This window comes from Suncus etruscus, chromosome 7, assembly GCF_024139225.1.
Source record: "Suncus etruscus isolate mSunEtr1 chromosome 7, mSunEtr1.pri.cur, whole genome shotgun sequence".
In the NCBI taxonomy this organism is placed as follows: domain Eukaryota; kingdom Metazoa; phylum Chordata; class Mammalia; order Eulipotyphla; family Soricidae; genus Suncus; species Suncus etruscus.
The window spans coordinates 79,675,715-79,695,967 of record NC_064854.1 but is presented as its reverse complement, the minus strand read 5'-3'; the positions used below and the strand labels follow the sequence as shown (position 1 = coordinate 79,695,967).

Here is a 20,253-nt window from a genome sequence, read left to right as displayed (position 1 = left end):
ATTAATAGTATGAGTCAAACATTTGTGTATTTTGCTGTTTATTTTAATTCCTCAGAAAACAGATGTGATTGATCAGTTAGAACAGGGGTCTCAAATTCGCGGCCTGTGGGCCGTTTGCAGCCCTCCATACAACATTCAGCTGGCCTTCAAATATCACAGTATTCGCGATTATTCGCTTACTTTTTTTGTGTGTGTGTGTGTGTGAAATTCCTTATGCGGCCTTGCCTCACCCCAATTTTGCCTCCTGCGACCCCCAGGTAAATTGAGTTTGAGACCCCTGAGTTAGAGAAACAATGACTGAAAGAAAAAAAAAACAGAAGGAAGGGAGGGAGGGAGGGAGGGAGGGAGGGAAAGAGAGGGGTGGGAGGGAGGGAAGGCTTTACTCTTGAAAAAGAACTCAAAGACATGAAAAAAGTACAGGAAAGCATACACAAGTTGTATACAAATAAGATGAGACACGAAACCTGATGCCCCACAAATGATCTGTCTTTGTCACTTCTGTTTATGTGTTCTATCTTTCATGAATAAATATGAATCACTACAAACATCAATCCCTACTCTGAATTCAAAACAATCTGCTTCAGAACTTTGACGATTGATCAGTCACTACATGGTTACATGGATATGCTAATTAATATCACTGACTGTATTGCTTTAAGATGTCAAGCTACCATTTCTTCACTATATAAAAAAGAATGATTTTGCTTATTCCATCAAGTTAATAAGATTAATCAAAGGATGATCATACACCTAATGGCAATTTTTTTCGATTCAAGAACAATACACAAATCTAGTACACTTTATTTTCTAAGTCAACATTTCCTTGGCCTAACAATAATGTAACATGTCTATGAAATTTACAGTAGGCACTCAAGGAAAGTCTGACTGAACCTCGAATATCACTCTAGTTCAATTTAGTGTAGTATTTAAGGAGGACGAAAACTGGTTCTAGACTAAGATTGACAAATTTCTCAAGAATATGAAAATTGAAATCAGAAATTTGACCTAAACCCAAATTTAAGATAAGCCCAAAGAACTGTCTACCAATGCACTGTACCCCACTATTTGGAGGGCAACTCAAAAGGAACTGTGCCCCAAACTCCTGCCTAAGAGCAAGAACAGATAAAAAAAAGACAAGAAAAGTATTTGAAATGACAAATTAAAAGAATGCTGGTTAATAGCCATTCCTGAAATACTCATGAAGGCTAAAAGCTTACATCTGCATTCAAATCCCCAGTGAAAGACAAAAGAATCTATTGTAAAATAAATAGTTCTGTTGGTTACCAGTAATTATCTAACTAAATATAATTAAATAAACAAAGTCAAACATCTCCAAGGAAATAGGATGAAAGTCCTAGGAGATAAAACTAAACTGTAGGTTCTGGTTTTGTATTTGTTAGAATGAAAAGTCTTAATTTGAACTAGATTAGTGAGATATCTGATTCATTAAATAAAGACTACCTAATTTAGTCTATCTAATTTTATCTAGAAGATATATGGTTTTCTATGACTATTTTTAATAATTTTTATTATGATCAAAGTGAATTACAAATCGTTCACAGTAATATTTCAGGTACATAGTGACATTGAATCAGGGGCATTCCGACCACCAGTGTTGAGGACAACACTCCACCCCTTTTCCCAGGATGCATACCATATCCCCCTCATTTGCCTCCCTGGGCTACTAGTATATGTGGTTCCCTCTGTGTCTAGCTTGTTGTAGATTGGATATCGATTCTGTTGTCGTTGGCTTTGGATTTGGTGTTTAAGTCTGGTCATTTTTTTTTTTATTTCAACTCAATGTTCGTACATTTAGTCTTGGTACCCTCCATTTTTATCCACCCAATTTATGAGGCAGAACAAGATGATTCAAGTTATGTGGTTCTGTTTGAAGAAAATAAAATAGAAAAGAAAAAGAAAAGAAAAAAAACTGGGAGGAGTCCATCTAGTGATTATAATATTAATTTAAGAGGAGAAAGGGAAAAAAGGAAGAAAAACATAACAAAAAGAAAAAAAAATACAAAGAAACCTGAAACTAACAAACAAACAAAAAGACTACAATGACAAAAAAAAAAAAAACCCTACAATGACAAAAGAAATCAAACAAAAAAAGCAAAGAGCACCACAGCAATAAAGACAACAACCAAAAAATAACCACAAGCCCAAATAAAAAGAAAAGGAAAAAAATTGTACTTTTTTTTTTTTGCATAGGCACAGTAAATATTGGGGAGATTAGTAAGAGAATTCCCTTGGCCTAAGAGACACAAGGTTTCTCTGCCCTTGAAGCATATTGTCATGGGAATAACTACAGGCTCCGTACATGCTCTTTTTCACACCCTTAGGTCTTTGAATGGTGCCAGGAAACTCCGAAAGTCAAAATTTTTTTCAAATAAAAAGAATATAAAAGAGGTAAAAGGTTCAAGAACCACTAAGTAAACAGATTAAAGGATTTCCACTAATAAAGAAAAAAATGCATAGCTTACCTGAAGCAAAACTATGCAAAGTTCAAGTCATATCGTGTTTACATTTAAAAACTGTAAGCAAAGCACTGTTTCGAGGTGTGATTTCTAGATTATTTAAGGGGTTGGGAGAGTCCAACACTATTAGCATTACTTTATATAAATAAAGGTTTCTGAGCATTCCAAAATAATGCCAAAGAGCAATGTGTTGCTTTCAGATAAAAACCTGCATTTTCCTTTTAAACTGACTTTCTGCTAGACCTACATAGCTAATGATAAAGAGTAGATGTTTTCTTTTAAGAATGTAATCATGGAGTTGGGGGGGGTGTAAGGAATGTAATCACAGGGCTGGAGTGGTGGCTCAGCAGTAGGAGGTTTGCCTTGCGCACAGCTGACCCGGGACATACCACAGTTCAATCCCCCGGCATCCCATATGGTCCCCCAAGCCAGTAGCGATTTCTAAGCGCAAAGCCAGGAGTAACCCCTGAGCATCACCAGTTGTGGCCCAAACACAAAACAAACAAACAAAAAAGAATGTAATCCCTATAGAGTGTAAATAAAATAGCTGACAATACTAGCAAGGTGTGGTGCTGCACAAAAACAGGAACACCTCCAGGAGAACCCTGCTGCTTGAGGTCAATGTTGACTGTAAATGCCAGTTCTAGTAAAATCTATCACTGTGCAAATTATTTCTGCCCAATCATATGATGACCGTGGCAAGGATGTATGTATACCTTTCATGGCCAAATTTTTTGTTGAATGATGAAGAAGGAATAATTTAAAGCAAAACCCATCACTATTAATCAATTACACATAAATTACAAATTGTATGATATATTTCTTAAACAAAGTAAATGGACATTCATTTATTTATAGTAAACAACAAGTAAAATATCCAAGGGGGAGAAAAAAAGATCTATTGCCTAATATCAATAAAGAAAAAAGACATCAACTGGCAGCCTATGCCATAATCAAATTATCATGACATGCTAATCAAATGATATTTGATTACAGAGCAAAAACTGGGAAATTACTTAAGTAACCTGAAACAGAATAGACCTGCTCTCCACTCCAACACACATAGACAATTGGAACTATAGTATGTTTCCTATAAGTAAAATCTAAAAAATAACCAAAATGTTGTTTTTTAAACTTTGATCAGCAAAATGAGTATGAACTTTGCAGTTGTTTTTCTTGAAGCTATTGTCACAACGGTCTTCTGATTTAACTTTTATCTATAGTGAAGTCTGTTTCCTAAGAAAAGTCAAGAAATTTGTAAGATATGCATTCTCTTAAAGTAATGTTTTCAAGAGAATTTCAATAACCATAAGAATGTAGAGTGACAAATTGAAGTGTAATGAAACAATGTAGACAGATTAAAATATAAAATAATGTTTAAACCTAAGGCTACAAATGAAAAACAACAAGAACAATTATTTACAAAGACAACCACAGAAACCCAGTTGGGGATGAGCACCTGAATACTAATACTAATGTACATTTTTTACTTACAACTCCACATTTCACTTACCTCATTTTCATCTGTGTCCTTGGCAGCAGAGGACACATTAATAGAGAGAGAATGACACCCTTTTTCTTCAAAGTGAAAATGGTGCACTGCAGGAAGGCCAGAGCTATCAGAGAGTTGCTTTTCTTGAACATTGCTATGACTTTTAGATAGGTCTTGAGAAATCCTACTCTTTTCAAATGATCTCTCTTTATCATGATGAACTGAAATTAAGCTGAATGCCTTTCGGCAAGAAAAAACATCAGTTTTCCTCTGGAATGTTTTTTGTCTTATGTTGACATCATCCAAGTATTTCTCTTTTTTTACACAACATGGAGTGTTGTTTGTAACTAAAATCCTTTCATTCAGTTCACTAACTTTGACTCCTGTGTCGCTGTCTCTAGCAGGAGAAAAGTTCACAGGGCATGTAGTCCTCAGGAGGGGCGTCGGTGTAACACTGTCATCTCTAAATTCTGTGTCCTCTTGCTGAATACCATCTTCCAGCCTGAGGTTTGGGGTAACAGATTCCACTCGTACCAGTCTCCTAGATAAAAGATTCGGCTGATCTTCAGAGAGCTGAACACCATTTTTCTTCCCTTCATTGTCACTGTTTGGCTCTACTACCTCTGTATCACCAACACTTTTCTTGACAGGTTTTCTTTGGAAATATCTTCTTCTGGAAGAGTACTTTTCAGGGCTCAAAGGATCTAAATATCGCTCTTTCTCTGCTCTTACACAGCCACAGAGATTCCCCATTTGATTTGCAGGAGTCACGGTTCCCGAGAAGGATTCATTTCAAAATCCAGCATTCAGTTAGATCTTTTCTCATTACATTCAAAACTCCACTTTGCCTTCTGATCCCTCAGGTTCCCTGTCCATCCTCCTTAGCATGAGGCCATTTTGCTTAGGAGAAAGGCACACACAAAAACTGCCATGGCTTCCTGCCCAGCTGGGTCTCTGTGTCTCAGAAACTGTGGCTTATTTCTAGCCACCAATCCTCTTAGACAAACAGTACAGCTCACTGTCAAATTAGAACACTGATGAGTTTTCAAGGCAAATGTTTAGCTTTATTGTACAAGAGGATTCTGACCCTCATTTCAACTTTCAGTTTTCTGAAAGGCAGTTACACTCTCAAAGTCTGCATTAACCTTTGAAACTACTGTTCACAAAACACATGTGATTGCAAAGATAAAGGAAGAACCAGTATATCACTTAAGAAAAATTTAGCAAAAGTACCTTTCAAACAGTATTAAAATGCCTCTTAGATTCACCAAGTATCTAACATAACAATTTTTCTTAAAAAACGTTGATCTCTTTTGGTGTTTAAAAATTACTATTTAATTAAAACAGCAGTCATTTTTAAAAGGGTGATTAAGTATCATTTCCTAAAAATGAGATATATCCTAAATTTTTCTACGTGTTTTTCAATGTCTTAAAAAAAACTCATATTTTCAAACACAAATTTCTAAGTCATTTTTATTACCTGCTCATTAGGATTTTCATGTAAACAAGAAAAATTATGACTTTGGAGAACTCAGCCAAGAGAAATTCTTATGCATTCTTATACACTGAGTTACCTTTCATAAACATTTGTTTTGTTTGGGGTAGTAACATCTGGCAGTGCTCAGGGCTTACTACTGGTTCTGTATTCAGAGCTCACTCCTAGCAGGTTTGGAGGACCATCTGTATTACCGGATATGCAACCACGTCAGCTGCATGTACAACAAAAAAGTGCCTTCCCCATTGTACTATCTCGTACCTTTGCATTGATTTTTATTATTGCACCCTAGTTAAATATTATGAGGATTTAGTGAGGTTGTGTTATAAAACTAATAAGTCAGCATAGAGTCTGATTATCAAAGATGTACATATTTCTAATACTGAATCACAGAGATATGGTCAAATGGAAATGTATGGTATGACTGAACTTATTAGACATCATTTGACTAATAAAAACCTTTATAACTGCCTTCCTCAAGGTAATCTTTAAGTTGATGAAAAGGTATAAATTATTATATTTTTATAAATGGCAATATTCAGTGACATACAACTGTTCTGCTTCTGAGTTGCACTGTCATCTCCCAACCCCTTTATCTTTTTGGGGGCTGGGGGTATAACACCCAGTGGCACTCGGGGTTTACTCCTAGCTCTGTGTTCTGAAATTGCTCCTGGCAGGCTTAGGGGATTATATGGAATGCCGGGAATCAAACCACCTCCATCCTGGGTCAGCCGTGTGTAAGGCAAATGCCCTACTACCACTGTGCTATCTCTCCAGCCCCACCAACACTTTTTCCCCAGAGCCTTCACTGATGATGGAGTATACTTCAAGAGAAGTTAAAACTTAATGAATATTTGCACTGACAAATTTCTAATAGCGGACTTGATGCCACATACTCTATTCCCTAGACTTGCCAGGCTGGGCAGCTCACTGACCCCTTTTGGGCCATTACATACTCTTTCTCCCAGAAGCATTCTGGTCTCCTACAGCATGCATTCATCTTATAAGTCATCCTACAAACTCACTGTCTCTAAGACTAATAAAAATATCCCTTATGCTCCTACATTTTTCTGATTCTAGCATAACAAACTCTCCTCTTTAACCTGATTGTCCTTTCTATTGCAATTGACTCAACACTAGATTTTGTAAGCATTTTCTTAACAAATATAACAAACCTCATAGTTTTTTTGCACATGGAAAAATTACACAGATTTACTTTGATAATAATGTTTATCTTCTGACAGAATCACTCGAAAGAAGATTCAATATTCAATGTTCCTAACAAATATATTAAAAATCAATAAATGGGCCAAGGAGAGTTTGGCAGCTAACTCAGGAGCTTTCCTGCCTTGCAAAGGCTGCAAATGTGATCCCTGGTACTGCTTCCTTGTACCAAAACCATTCTTAGTACCTCACTGTTGAAAACCCTTAGCGCAACAAAAGAATATAGGGTAACTAGCAAGCACATGGCTAGTTCAGATCCTAGTGTTCAGGTATCTAAGCAACATAGAGTCTTCTCAAGAAACCCTATAACCCTACAACTAAGAAGTGTCCAAGCACTACAACCCAGCTAGTACCAGGTCCAAGTATGCAAGCAGACACATGATCCTTATAAGCACCATAAGCAAACATGTGCATAACCAAGCACATAAAATCTGACCTCCAATCAGCACAACAGCAGCAAAAGGAAGTAAAGAAAAAAATTACAAAAATAAAAAGAGTGGGGCCCAGAGAGATAGCACAGCGGCGTTTGCCTTGCAAGCAGCCGATCCAGGACCAAAGGTGGTTGGTTCGAATCCCGGTGTCCCATATGGTCCCCCGTGCCTGCCAGGAGCTATTTCTGAGCAGACAGCCAGGAGTAACCCCTGAGCACCGCCGGGTGTGCCCAAAAACCAAAAAAAAAAAAAAAAAAATAGAAAAATCATTGGTCTTCTTGACATTGCTTCCCTTATTTCTCTGCAAAGTATATTTAAAAAAAAAAGAAAAAAATTGAAACCCAGACATTTTGAGTGAGGTTGATTTACCACTCCTATAAATAAGCCTGTTATCTTGGCACAACCAGCAAAATTCTATTTTTAAGACATTAGAGCACTAAGAAAAGCAATTTCAAGTAAATAAAAAGGAACAATTCATTTTACCAAAATACTAATGAAAGCTTTTGAAATGACTTTTAAATAATGATAACATAATAGTAAATAATGCATAATGCTCAGATCCTAAAATACACTGAATTTCCTAATATAAGTCAAAGGAGATTAGAAGCAAAATTTGTTTGGGTCCTTCTGGAACTAAATCTCTCTTCTATTAAAGATACATGAAACCAGAGGATCTTCTATAAATATAACTTCCCTGAATGGCTTTTTGCTTTTAACTTCTTAAAATTTAAGGTCTGAATATACTGCTACTTCTTCTTAGCTAAGTATTCACTTATCTGTTATTGCCGATTTTGTTCCTAATAGCTTGACAATGTCTTTTCCAAGGTCTCCAATATCTTTCTAAACAAATCTAACTACCTTTACTTAGTATTAATTTCACCAGGGGCATTTCAAACCATTCATCATTCCTTTCTATTTAAAATTCTCCCTTAGTTTCATCAATGTCACATTTTCTTCAATCTCTCCAAATGTCCCTTCTGAGTAAATCAGAGTGAGAGAGACTGACACAGAATGCTGTCTCTCAGATGCAGAATATAAAGAAACATTATAGTAGAATAACAAATACCCAAAGACAATGGAAAGAAAGAACTTGAGAACTGGTATTTAATAGGAAACAAGCCCCTTAAAGAGATTGGGAAGGCTTACAGTGGAGGAGAACATTCACCCAGGAGAAGAAAATAATACAGAAAGTGTAATGTATCAACCATATCTGTTGATAAGTACCAATAAACACAGTGCAAAAATTTACGTTAAAAAATACCTCTTGTAGAAGCAGACTAGTGGGAGGCAAACTGGAGAGAAAGGGGGAATATGTATTAAAAAACTGGATGCATGAAACCCAATCATGAATAACTTTGTAATTTCATAGTAAGTATATAAAACAATAAAAAATTTAAAAACCTGTTTCTTCTCTGACTCCTCAGATGTTCCTACTCAGATGTTCCTCCTGAATACTTAATCAGGGACCTTTGCTAAATTTCTGGCCTTTGTCCTCAACTCCCCTCCATTTATGCTCCTAAGTATTCCAAAGATGCTCTCTTTCTGAGAGATTTGCTGACACTTGTATGCCAAGTTTATTTTCAGTGCTCTTGACTCCTGAGCTCTGCTCAGATCTCTCTAGCAGATCAGTTAACAGATGCACACGGTGGCTCAGCAGGTCACTGAATAAACCCAGAAAATCATTTGTTTTTCCGTTACCATCACCCCCACCATACTTAGCTGTCTGTCATTTCAGAGTACATTTTGTTATTGTATTAATTTTGCTACTATCTTCTGTACTAAAAATATTTAGTCACTGTCAATATTGAATCAGAACAAATCGTTAGACTGACCATAGAACTGAGATACCAGTGGTCTTATAGCATCCAAAGGACTGTAGTGAAGGAATATATTGGAACTTTTGTGGTAGGTGTTATGTGATAACACTGCACTCCCAAAACATGTGAATAATTACTCGCAATGATATCTCTATAAACAAATTACTTACTGCAGAGCTAGAAAGATAGTTCAACAGACTCAAGCATGTAGGAGGTCCAGACTCCATCTCAATACCTGGTCCAGAATTGCCCAGAAGTCAAAATGGGCATAGAGCACTTTGGGTGTGGCCCAAATAGCAACAACAAAAAAATGTAGTCATATTTGATTACTCTCCTTCATCCTCAAGGCTTTCTTGCACCAATTATTATTCCCTTCTTCTAAATGAAAACTCAAGTTTTTGTTCCATCTCTGTTCTAACCTTTATCACTCCATTGTCATATCATTACCTCAGCTGCTTGGCTTATCTTTCTAACAACTTGGGCTCATTTCAATCTACTTTACACAAGACTGAAGTTTCAGTTTCTGGGAATATTATTTTTCAGATACCAGGTAATTAAAGAGACTTACTCAAGGCCATACAGTCATAAATATGAGTCAATGCTGAAACTTAGCTCTGTTCCTTTTCAAAGCTTCGGTGTTTTCCTATACAGTAATCTTTTTTTAAAAAAATATTTTAATTACTTTATTACAGTGGTTTATATAGTTGCTCACAATATCTTCGTTTTTGTCATTCCATATTCTAATACCCTCTCACCATTAGTGTAAAATTTCCTCCACCATTGTCACCAATTCTCATCCATCTCCAAGACTGCTGGCTGGCAGACATGAAATAATTTACTTTATATATTTGCAATCATTAATGAAACATTAAAAGAGTTACTTTAAAGAACAAACCTTGTCAGTACTTTGTCATCAAGTATAGAACTCACTCATGGTTCTCTCTCATGGTGTCTCTCCATGAGATTAAGACTTGTTTATTTCTAGCTTGCTAAGAAGTTTTCTTTTCTTTTTTTTATGTCTTTATTTAAACACCATGATTACAAATATGATTGTAGTTGGGTTTCAGTCATACAAATAACACCAACCCCCTTCATCAGTGCAACATTTCCAACACCAATGTCCCCCATCTCCCTCCTCCCCCACCCCCTGCCTGTATTTGAGACAGGCATTCTACTTCTCTCACGCATTAACATGGTCATGGTAATTGTTAGTGTAGTTATTTTTCTAACTGTACTCACCACTCTGTGGTGAGCTTCATTCATATCATGAGCCGGTCCTTCTGGCCCTCATCTCTGGGCATTATAACAATAATGTCTTTTATTTTTCTTAAAATACATAGATCAGTGATATTATTCTGTATGTCTCTCTCCCTCTGGCTTATTTCATTCAGTATAACAATTTCCATGTACATCCATGTATAGGAATATTTCATGACTTTATCTCTCCTGACAGCTGCATATTATTCCATTGTGTATATATACCACAGTTTCTTTTTGCTAAGAAATTTTCTACTTTTTCAATAATGAATTAATGTTACATTTATACTGAACATTTTTAGAGGGGCACACCTAGTGGTGCTCAAAGGTTACTCATGGCTCTATACAGTGATCTTAAGACTGACATTCAGAACCGAGACATGACTGCCTCATCAGTTCTGTCAGTAAAGATGTGATTAGTTTCTGGTTCTATCAGTGCTGAAAAACTGCTGAAGAACTCTATGTGAAATAAGTTTTTTGGACCAGTTCTACTTAGGCTTACCTAATTCTGGTAAAGGCCCAGTTCCATGGTCAAATTCTTGTGTTGAAAAAATGCTACTCAGCATACTAAATTGTTTAAGGATGAGGGCCTCCAATAATTAAAATGCTTTGGCCTTTGAGGTTGGCTTCTGTTATTTTTATTTTACTTCCCTGACAGCAGTAGCCAAGACTATGTAGACATTCATTCACCGTTATTACCTTTCCTGAAGTCTGGCTGACTCACACCCAAGTCTTCTGGTACCTGGGCCTACATGATCCCCCTCAGTTTCCTACTGCTCCAATTTTGGCTCAACTGCCTATTCAGATTGTAATAACTATCTAGGCTCTACTTATAATTCTCCATATTCAACAACTTTATCCTATTCCAAAATTAAACTCCAGGAAATTATTTCATATAAACCTTAATCAGAGCCAACGATTAAAAATAAGGCTTCTCCAGGCCAGAGCGATAGCACAGTGGGTAAGGCATGCCTTGCATGTGACCAACCCAGGACAAACCCGGGTTTGATCCCCAGCATCTCAAATGGTCCCCCGAGCCTGCCAGGATCTATTTCTGAGCACAGAGCCAGGAATAACCCTGTGTGCAACTGAATGTGGCCCAAAACAACAACAACAAAAAACAAAAAACAAACCTAAGAAAACCTGTCTTCTCAAGATTTAATTCAAAACTCCAATTTCTGTGGCTGGAGAGATAGTGCAACAGGTGCGCCACTTACTTTGAAGTAGCCAACCCCAGTTCAATTCTGGGCACCTCATACTGTCCCCACAACCTTCTGAGTGCAGAGCCAAGAGTAAGCTCTGATCAGAGTCATCTGTAGCCCAAAAGCAAAAACAAACCAAAAAATTCCTGCTATTTTTTTTTTTGAATAGGCAACCTGCGCTTCCTTCTCCAAACTGCACGTCAGCCAAACAGGCATATGTCGTGTCAGTCTATGTGGAACACACAACACTGTCTTAGCACACAAAACAGTGACAAAGTAGGACCCACCTGAAATCAAATAAAAATGACTTTCCCAAGTGAATCATACTACCAACATCCAAATTTTTTCCTCAATTAACATAGATTTGTTAAACGATTCTTAGTTAATACACTGAGAAAAGAAAACATATCTCTACACACATACACACACCCCCAAATACTTCAATACTTCTAATCCAGGATATCGCTTTATGTTAGTCATACTGCCATCTTGTGTCTATTAATAGAAGACAGCTTGTAGAAATCAAAATGATTAATGAAAACCATTTTAAATAAGAATTAGACCAAAATATTTTATATTTCTAAATCAAGTAATACTGTCCAGTGAACAAAAAATACACATCTAAATTCAATATAAAAATATGTATATTCGGATTCTAAGATTAAAAGCACTGCATTAAAAACATTTATATTAAAACCAACTAAAAAAAGCCAAAATTCAAGTATGTGGTGTCTATCTTTATTGCTGTAGTGCTCACTGGATTATTTTATTCAGTACTTCTTTTTATACTGATGTGGTGTTCCACCTTCTTTTTCCCCTTCGTCTATCGAACCGAGGATGAGAGCCTCTAGACTTCGCCCATTTTCGGCATATTTGATTTTTACTTTTCTCTTCTTCAAACAAAACCACATAACCTTAACTATCTAGTCCCGCCTCCCAATTAGAGGGGGATATAATGGAGGTACCATGACCAAACAGTTGAAAGATCACTAAGTAGTGAGGTAGGCACAGAGGGGACCACCCATTCTAGCAGCCCGGGGGGGTGAGGGTGGAGGCTATGGGAGGCAGGACGGTGGAGGGAGGACAGTTTGGTGGTGGGAATTCCCCTGATTCAATGTTAATATGTACCAAAAATATTGCTGTGAATGATATGTAAGCCACTATGATTAAAAAAAATTTAAAAAGCCAAAATTATAAAGCATACACATATGCACATCTACATTTATCAACAACAGGAACTAAGCAGAGTCCAGGTTCAGATGTAACATGTTATTTAAAATAAACAATTCAACACACTACTAAGAATATATTTAATGTGCCTATGCAAAAAAAAAAAAAAGAAGCAGCACATAATATATTTTTCTTTTGTTATTATTGTTGTTTTTCATTTTTTGTTTTGTTTTGTTTTTATCTCAGAACTGTGGTTATTGAGTAGTGGTTGTCTTTATTGCTGTGGTGCTTTTTAGATTTTTTGTTTGATTTTTTCTTTTTTGTATTGTTGTATTGTTGTATTTCTATTCCTTTTCCCTTTCTTCTCTCAATTGATATTTATAGCCTCTAGAAGGACTCTCCCATTTTTTTTGCTTGTTTGATTTTTATCCCATGTTATTTTTTTCTTTTCTTCAAACAGAACCACATAACTTAAACCATGTTGTTCTGCCTCACAAATTGAGGGGGAAATAATGGAGGGTACCAAGAACAAACAGTTGTATGATCACTAAATAGTAATAAAAACGATCAGACTTAAACACCAAATCCAAAGCCAATGTCAACAGATAGACACCCAATCTACAACAAGCTAGACACAGAGGGGACCACTTATACTAGCAGCTTGGGGGGGGTGGGTAAGGGAGAGGGATATGGGGTGAAAGCTGGAAACAAGGGTGGAGGGAGGACAACTTTGGTGGTGGGACCTAATTCAATGTCAATATGTACCTAAAATATTACTGTGAAAGATTTGTAATCCACTTTGGTCAAAATAAAAATTATTATTATAATAAAAAAAGAATATAAGGAAAAAATATATTTTTTGCCACAGAACACAAACACATAAATTATACTTCATACAATTTATTTGAAAACTAGCAATGGGGAGGATAAACAAAATGGAAATTATGAAGATGCAGTCTTACCTGGAAGTGCAAAATTATTGTCCATATTAATCCCAGAGTCAATTTTGGATTTCCATCTGTTATATCATCATTTCTGATGTTCACCAATTTCACCTGTTTTATATATGAAGAAAAAATAAACAAATGACTTTCAAATATGAATTTTCTTTATCTATGTAAAAGTAATCTAGAAAATGTAAGAAGGGCCAGAATAATAAGAAAAATTATAATCTAAGTGAGAGGGCTTAAATACAACAATTTTTGTTTTGTTTTGGTTTTGGTTTTGGGTCACACCAGGCAGTGCTCAGGGGTTACTCCTGGCTATGCTTTCAGAAATAGCTCCTGGCAGGCATGGGGAATCATATGGGATGCTGGGAATCAAACTGCATTTGTCCTGTGTTGGCCGCATGCAAGGCAAACACACTACCTCTGTGCTCTCACTCTAGCCCCAATACAACAGATTTTTTTAAGTTTTTGTTAATTATAAAAAATTATATTACTTTTTAAAAATAAACTATTTACTTGAAAATTAAGAAAGTGGAACTAAAATAATATCAAGTAGGGCTTTTGCCTTGCACACAGTCAATTAGAGTTATATCGTCAGGTGCAAATATGGTTCCCTAAGCCCCCTCAGTGCAAAACCAGGCATAAACCCTGAGCACAGCTAGTATGACCTAAAAGAGAAAAGAAAAAAAACTCTTTCAAATATTTTAAGCGATACACACTTAACCAGACTTAAAGCTTATCACTGGGAAACTATTCATTGAGGCAAATCAATGTAATGATCTGATACTTCTTGAAGAGTGAAATACCAATTACACTAAATAAAATCCCAATTAAAACCTCAAAAATTAAATTATATTTAACATTTCATTCCTTGAATAAAACAGCATCAGTATTATTTCAATATAATTTCATACAGGAAGACATAATTAGCTATTCCTTGATCTTTCAAATAACTTCCATTAGAATTATTATACAGCAAATACTTAACATAGTTAAAAACCATTAACTCTAGCTTAATAATTAAAAATATTTAAATGTTCACAATAAATCAATGAACAAATAGCAATGACAGTGTTTCCTTCTGTCCCTCTGTCCCTTCTTTCAATTTTCCTTCCACATTAAAAAGTAAAATTGTTGACACCTCTATTCCTCATTGTTTTCTATTTATATTTATAAACCTCCAATGTTCCTCAACTTCTTTTTCTCATTTTTACTACTAACTAAATAGTTAATAATACTTAGTTTTAAAACCCAGGATGTATGGTGTTTAATCTTTCTCATGATTTCTTTTGAAATCTCAAGAAAGTTGGAGACTGCTAAATATTTTATTTTAAACATCTAAAAATTCCACAGTATTATTTCCCTGTAGAAATAAATTTTGCCTTGACTCCAATAAAGATTAAACAGAGTAGAGTTCAGGAGGTCATTCCTGGTAATTCCTGGGAACTAATGACAAAGGCTATCCACTGTGGTACCACTCAGGCTCACTCAGGTTTGATCCCTAACACTCTATATGATCTCCTGAGCATCAAAAAATAAAACGGTGGTGGAAGCCAGAAAAGGCATGCACGCCAGGGATCTAGCAGGCTCGGGGGACCATATGGGATGCCGGGATTCAAACCGATGACCTTCTGCATGAAAGGCAAATGCCTTACCTCCATGCTATCTCTCTGGCCCCAGCCCATATTGTTTTTAAATGGCATCATTTTACAAACTAAGTATCAAAAATAAAGTACTGCTGCCACACTCCTAATATCTAAGAATGATTCATATACTTTTTAATTTTTTGGTTTGGGGACCACACTTCTCAATACTCAAAGATCACTCCTGGCAGGGTTCAGGGACCCACTCGTGATGGTAGACTCGAACCTAGGTCAATCACATTGGGCCAGGTTAGCAAGACAAGTGCAGTACTATTACTCCAGCCCTGTTCATACACATTCTTAATATTCTGCTGCTCCTGGGCCAGAAAATAGTAGCAATCAGGGAATGTGCTTTACTATAGCCCACCACGGTTCAATCCCTAACACTATCTATGGTCTCCTGAGGATCATAACATAAAATAATTAAAATAAAATAAAATAAAATAAAATAATAAAATAAAATAATATAAATGTTCTGTGACTACCACAATGGCAAAGTCATAGCAAATATGACTCTGGTCTTGCATGTGGCCAACCTGGGTTCAGTCCTCACCACAATATACACAATATATATCCTAAGCTCTGTCAGAGACATCCCTGGGCACAGAGACAAGAGTAAGTCCAAGAAATCAAATAAATCAATAAATAAAATGGCACTAACATCCTAGGCAAAGGTATTCTAGCTCTAACAAAATAAATCAGTAGCTCTTACTCATATGGAAAGGCAAACTCTGGACCTACACCTACACTTCCTTTTCTTTGGAACAAAAAGTTTAAAATGTGTATCAAAAAAGCACAAGTTTGATTACTTTAACTTACAAATTCAATGTTTTAATTTTCTGATATATTTTTCTATATATTTACTCAGTCACACATGTTTAGATAACTGTTATACTTAGAAAAACATCTTACCTGATGTCTTTTCAAATAGTCAAGTGCAATTTGTACATTCTGTAGTCTGTGAAAGCGCATCCGCCCTTTCTCTCTGGGCTAAGAATAAAAAAAATGCACACTATAAAACACATATAGTTTCTGATACCACTGACTATAATAAATATATTTATTCTAAATATATTAAATATTTATACTTTCATTTTATACTAATAAGTCCAAAAAGCATTTACTGTGTTAGGTAAACCTATTGAATATTTTCAAGTTATTTTAAAGTTCTTTGTATTATCTAGGATTAAACCAAAACTACTAGGGATTTTTCCAAATTTTTATCTAAATATATACTTTATTACAATTTTATTTAAACAAAAGTAAAACTAAAAAAAAACATAAAGCATAATCTTTCTGCGTTTACTACACTATTCTAACTTATAGTTCATTTAGCTATGGATGCATAATAGGGAATTAAATATCATCCCCCCCCCCAATTTTGCCTTTTTAACAAATTACAACTATCAACAACGGGAGATATAAACGTGTTACATGTTAATGAAAATAATGAAAGTAGCATGCAGTTAGTATTAGCACCACCAAGAAGGAGAAAGATAGTGGAGTTGTAATGAGCTGTGGTAAAGGAAGAGGAAAACAATAAAAATCATACAATATATTTCCTCTTTATTTAATTGTGCTTTTTCACAAAATCAGGTGAACTTTATGATAGTATGATTCTCTTAAGGGTAGGGATCTAGTTATTTATAACTCCAGGAAAACTAAGAAACCATGATTCTTTTCCTTGATGCTGTTTCCCCTAAAAAAAAGATTATAAATTAGCAGAGGGAAAACATAACTAAACAGAGCTGCAAGGATGCTTAATGAAAATACAAATTATGGAGCTAAAATTTAACACATAAAATCTTCTATAGGGAAAAATAAAAGACAAATGGATTGCTCAGTTTCTTAAATCTGAAGAAGTTTCTGAAGCCAAAAACAGCAAAGTAAGAGACAGCAATTAAAAAAGGGTAAAATAAGCTCTATCTAATAGGTAAAAACAATGCTAATAAATTTACCCACAGAATCAAAAAAAAGAAAGTGTGATGAAATCAGAGGGCTCTCATGGATGCAGAGGACAAAAGTGTTTTATCTGTCTCCAAGGGTTATGGCAACTAAGTGTCATGGTGATTAAACAGCTCCTGGAGTTCTGTATCACTCAAGATTTTAAAATTTGCCACCATTCTGATTAAAACAAGACATGTATAAGAATAATCATCAAATATTTTTGATAGGGGCCGGGGAAATAGCATGGAGGTAAGGCATTTGCCTTGCATGCAGAAGGTCAGTGGTTCAAATACCGGCATCCCATATGGTCCCCCCTGAGCCTGCCAGGAGCAATTTCTGAGCGCAGAGCTGGAGTAACCCCTGAGCATCACTGGGTGTGACCCAAAAACCAAAAAAAAAAAATTTTTTTTGATAATAAGTATGACTTGAAGGCATAAATTTAACTACTAAATATAGTTTACAAAGCTTCCCTCAAATGAAAATGTAAGTAACTGCCATGTTTAAATTTAAAAATTCAACAGTGAAATAAATAAATGTACATAAAAATTAGCTGAGTTTTTGTATTTATATAATATGTATGTAACTTATCTGCTAAGTTACCATCACATAATTTGAGTTCAGATCCTTGCTTACAATAAAGTACACTACAATGTACAAATAAATTAAGAGAGAAAATATTGCCTTTATCCAATGTTTTGGAAGCACACACATCTACCTATCAAAACACTTTGGGTTTTGGTCCTTTCTGTAGTTTTCTAAAAAGGATCCTGAACCCATGGGTTACTTCTCTATTACATTAGCTCTCACCACACCGTAATGTCAGGTTAGTCGAGTTATGGGGGCCGACACCTACCCCCTTATCCTCATCCTCCACATCCTCATGCTGTTCATATTCGCATGCGTCTGTTGCACTCACCAATCGTAAAGTCTTCAAAATATCTCGCTCCCTTGGCTAATGAATATAACAGACAGAAGATAGGACAGCAAAGACACAAGACAGACCAAAAATGAAAAGAATAGCATGAACAGAACATAATGTAGGAGAACAGGTAACCGAGAAGGGAAGTAATGTTCACCAAAAAAAGCAATGATCCCTGTGGATGGGTTAGAGCTTTTTTTTTTTTTTTAAGAAAGCGATGTTTATATCCTTGCTACTTGTGAGAACTTTAATATGTGGTTATGTTATGCATCCAATTTCTGCTAAGCAAAGCCAAAGGTAAAAAGGAAGCAAAAGCACAATGACTGTTTTTAATTATAGAACTGATTATATAAGCAAGGTAGTGAAAATACCTTCAATCTCCCAAATATCATCACTTGAAGTCTAAAAATGGTTAGGAACCAGAACCCTCTCTCAGGCAAAACTACGTGACTCAAATAAACAAATACTACAAAAAGTCTAAACTGCCTGTGCTCAAACACACTATGTTCATTTTGAAAAAATATTGTGTATTTTTTCAAATAAATCAAGAAGTTCAAAACTTACCAAGGTGTCTCCTGAAAGAACCTCTAAAAGAGAGATCAAGTTATGTCCATCTCTTAAGTCTTCGTAAAGATCATTCACATGTTTTCGAACCTATGAAGGGAAGAACAATTTAAAACTTTTAGTCCTAGGTTACCCCCACTTTTTAAATCCTCCCCCCATCCCTCAATCGTTCCTCCCTTCCTACCCTGTAGTTTGCATTATTTCAGCACCTAGTAGTTCTTGTCCAAAATGATCAGTTCCAACTATCATTATCAAAGTAGACTGACCATTTTTTACTACCCTAACTGCATTCACCACTCTTTGTGGAAAACTTCCTACCATGGACTGGTCCTCCTGATCCTCATCTCTATTGACTCTGGATATATTACCATACTATCTTTATTTATCTTACAAACGACTGAGATTATTCTATCCAACGGTCATCTTTAACACTCAAACTAGAAAGAGGACAAACAGAATACAATTCAGAGTGCTCTCTTTAGTGCAATTTAAAAAAAATATTTTCTCACTAATAAAAAAGTAAATTAAAAATAATTTTAGATTAACAATTTGGGAAAACAAGTGGAATTATTGTATTGTTAAAATAATAGGATGAATATAAATTGTACTACCACTTAGATTACAGTTCTTTAAATGCATACACTTTCTTGATTTCATTTTTATTCCTTGCTTAGAGTCTAAGCAGAAGCGTAACAATTTGTATTTTTTGTTTGTGGGCCACATCTGATGATACTCATAAGTTACTTCTGATTCTGTACTCAGAAATTACACCTGACAGGCACAGGGCACATATGGAACCCAGGGGATCAAACCCAGGTCAACCATGTGCAAGGTAAACACCCTACCCACTAAGCTAGGAGGGTAAGATTTTTTTTTATCTCCCAGGTGGTTTTCTTACTTTCTGGGACAAATGACTCAAGATGCAAGAGGAAAAACTTTAGAAATTCATGGATAAAATTTAGATGAAGTACATGACACAATGCACTATTTCTGAAGCTTCCTGAAAGAGTATAAACTGTTTCAAACTGATCGTCAAAAATATTCACATATTTCACCTAAGACAACCTATACCCAGACTTCCCTCTGCAAAATATAAATCTTAAAAACCACAGTTTCCATCACATCTACATTCTCAGAGAGACTTATCACTTAACCTATGTAGCATGCCCCTCAGTTATCTGCAAAAAGCAAAAGCCTGGTCAACTGTGATCTGTTAAGATTTCATATCAAAAGGTATTTGGGAAGAGAGACAATAGACCATTCCCACTCACAAACTTGCATTAAAGTCTCTTGTGCTAATTGTTCTTTTTTATTATTTTTGTTGACTGCTGCTATGCCTAACATGTAAGTAAACTTTGTCATGGGTGTAAATGTGTATGAGAAAATAGAATATACAGTGTTCAGTAGCATTTGTGTTCTCAGGGATCCACACTGGAGGCTATGAAAAACATCTGCAATGAAGTGACAGTAAGTTATTGAATTTAAGGTCTATTTAAAAGTTCTCATCTTAGATCCAAAACTACTGATATTTCTTAGGAACTTTGCTCAATTGGTCTTTGTTCAACTCCTTTAAATATTTGGTCTTTGTTAATGTTTGTGTTAGAAAAATGTTAGAGTATTCCATAGTTGATTGGCACATTTTCATTTTATCGCCTGTGAGTCATTCAG

At 35.6% G+C, this 20,253-nt stretch overlaps 1 protein-coding gene across 3 annotated transcripts in view; it reads right to left on the bottom strand.

Annotated features, from left to right (window-relative positions):
• Positions 1–20,253, bottom strand: part of DST (dystonin) — a 541,070-nt gene that overhangs the window by 247,099 nt on the left and 273,718 nt on the right. For 2 of the 3 annotated variants that reach the window (XM_049776729.1, XM_049776730.1), the window contains exons 6-9: positions 18,586–18,675; positions 17,956–18,054; positions 16,068–16,145; positions 13,528–13,620 (exon numbers count right to left, since the gene is read on the bottom strand). In XM_049776729.1, coding sequence (XP_049632686.1) covers positions 13,528–13,620; positions 16,068–16,145; positions 17,956–18,054; positions 18,586–18,675 — 360 coding nt within the window. The remainder of the gene's footprint in view (positions 1–13,527; positions 13,621–16,067; positions 16,146–17,955; positions 18,055–18,585; positions 18,676–20,253) is intronic. The other variant, XM_049776727.1, reaches the window with a different exon arrangement.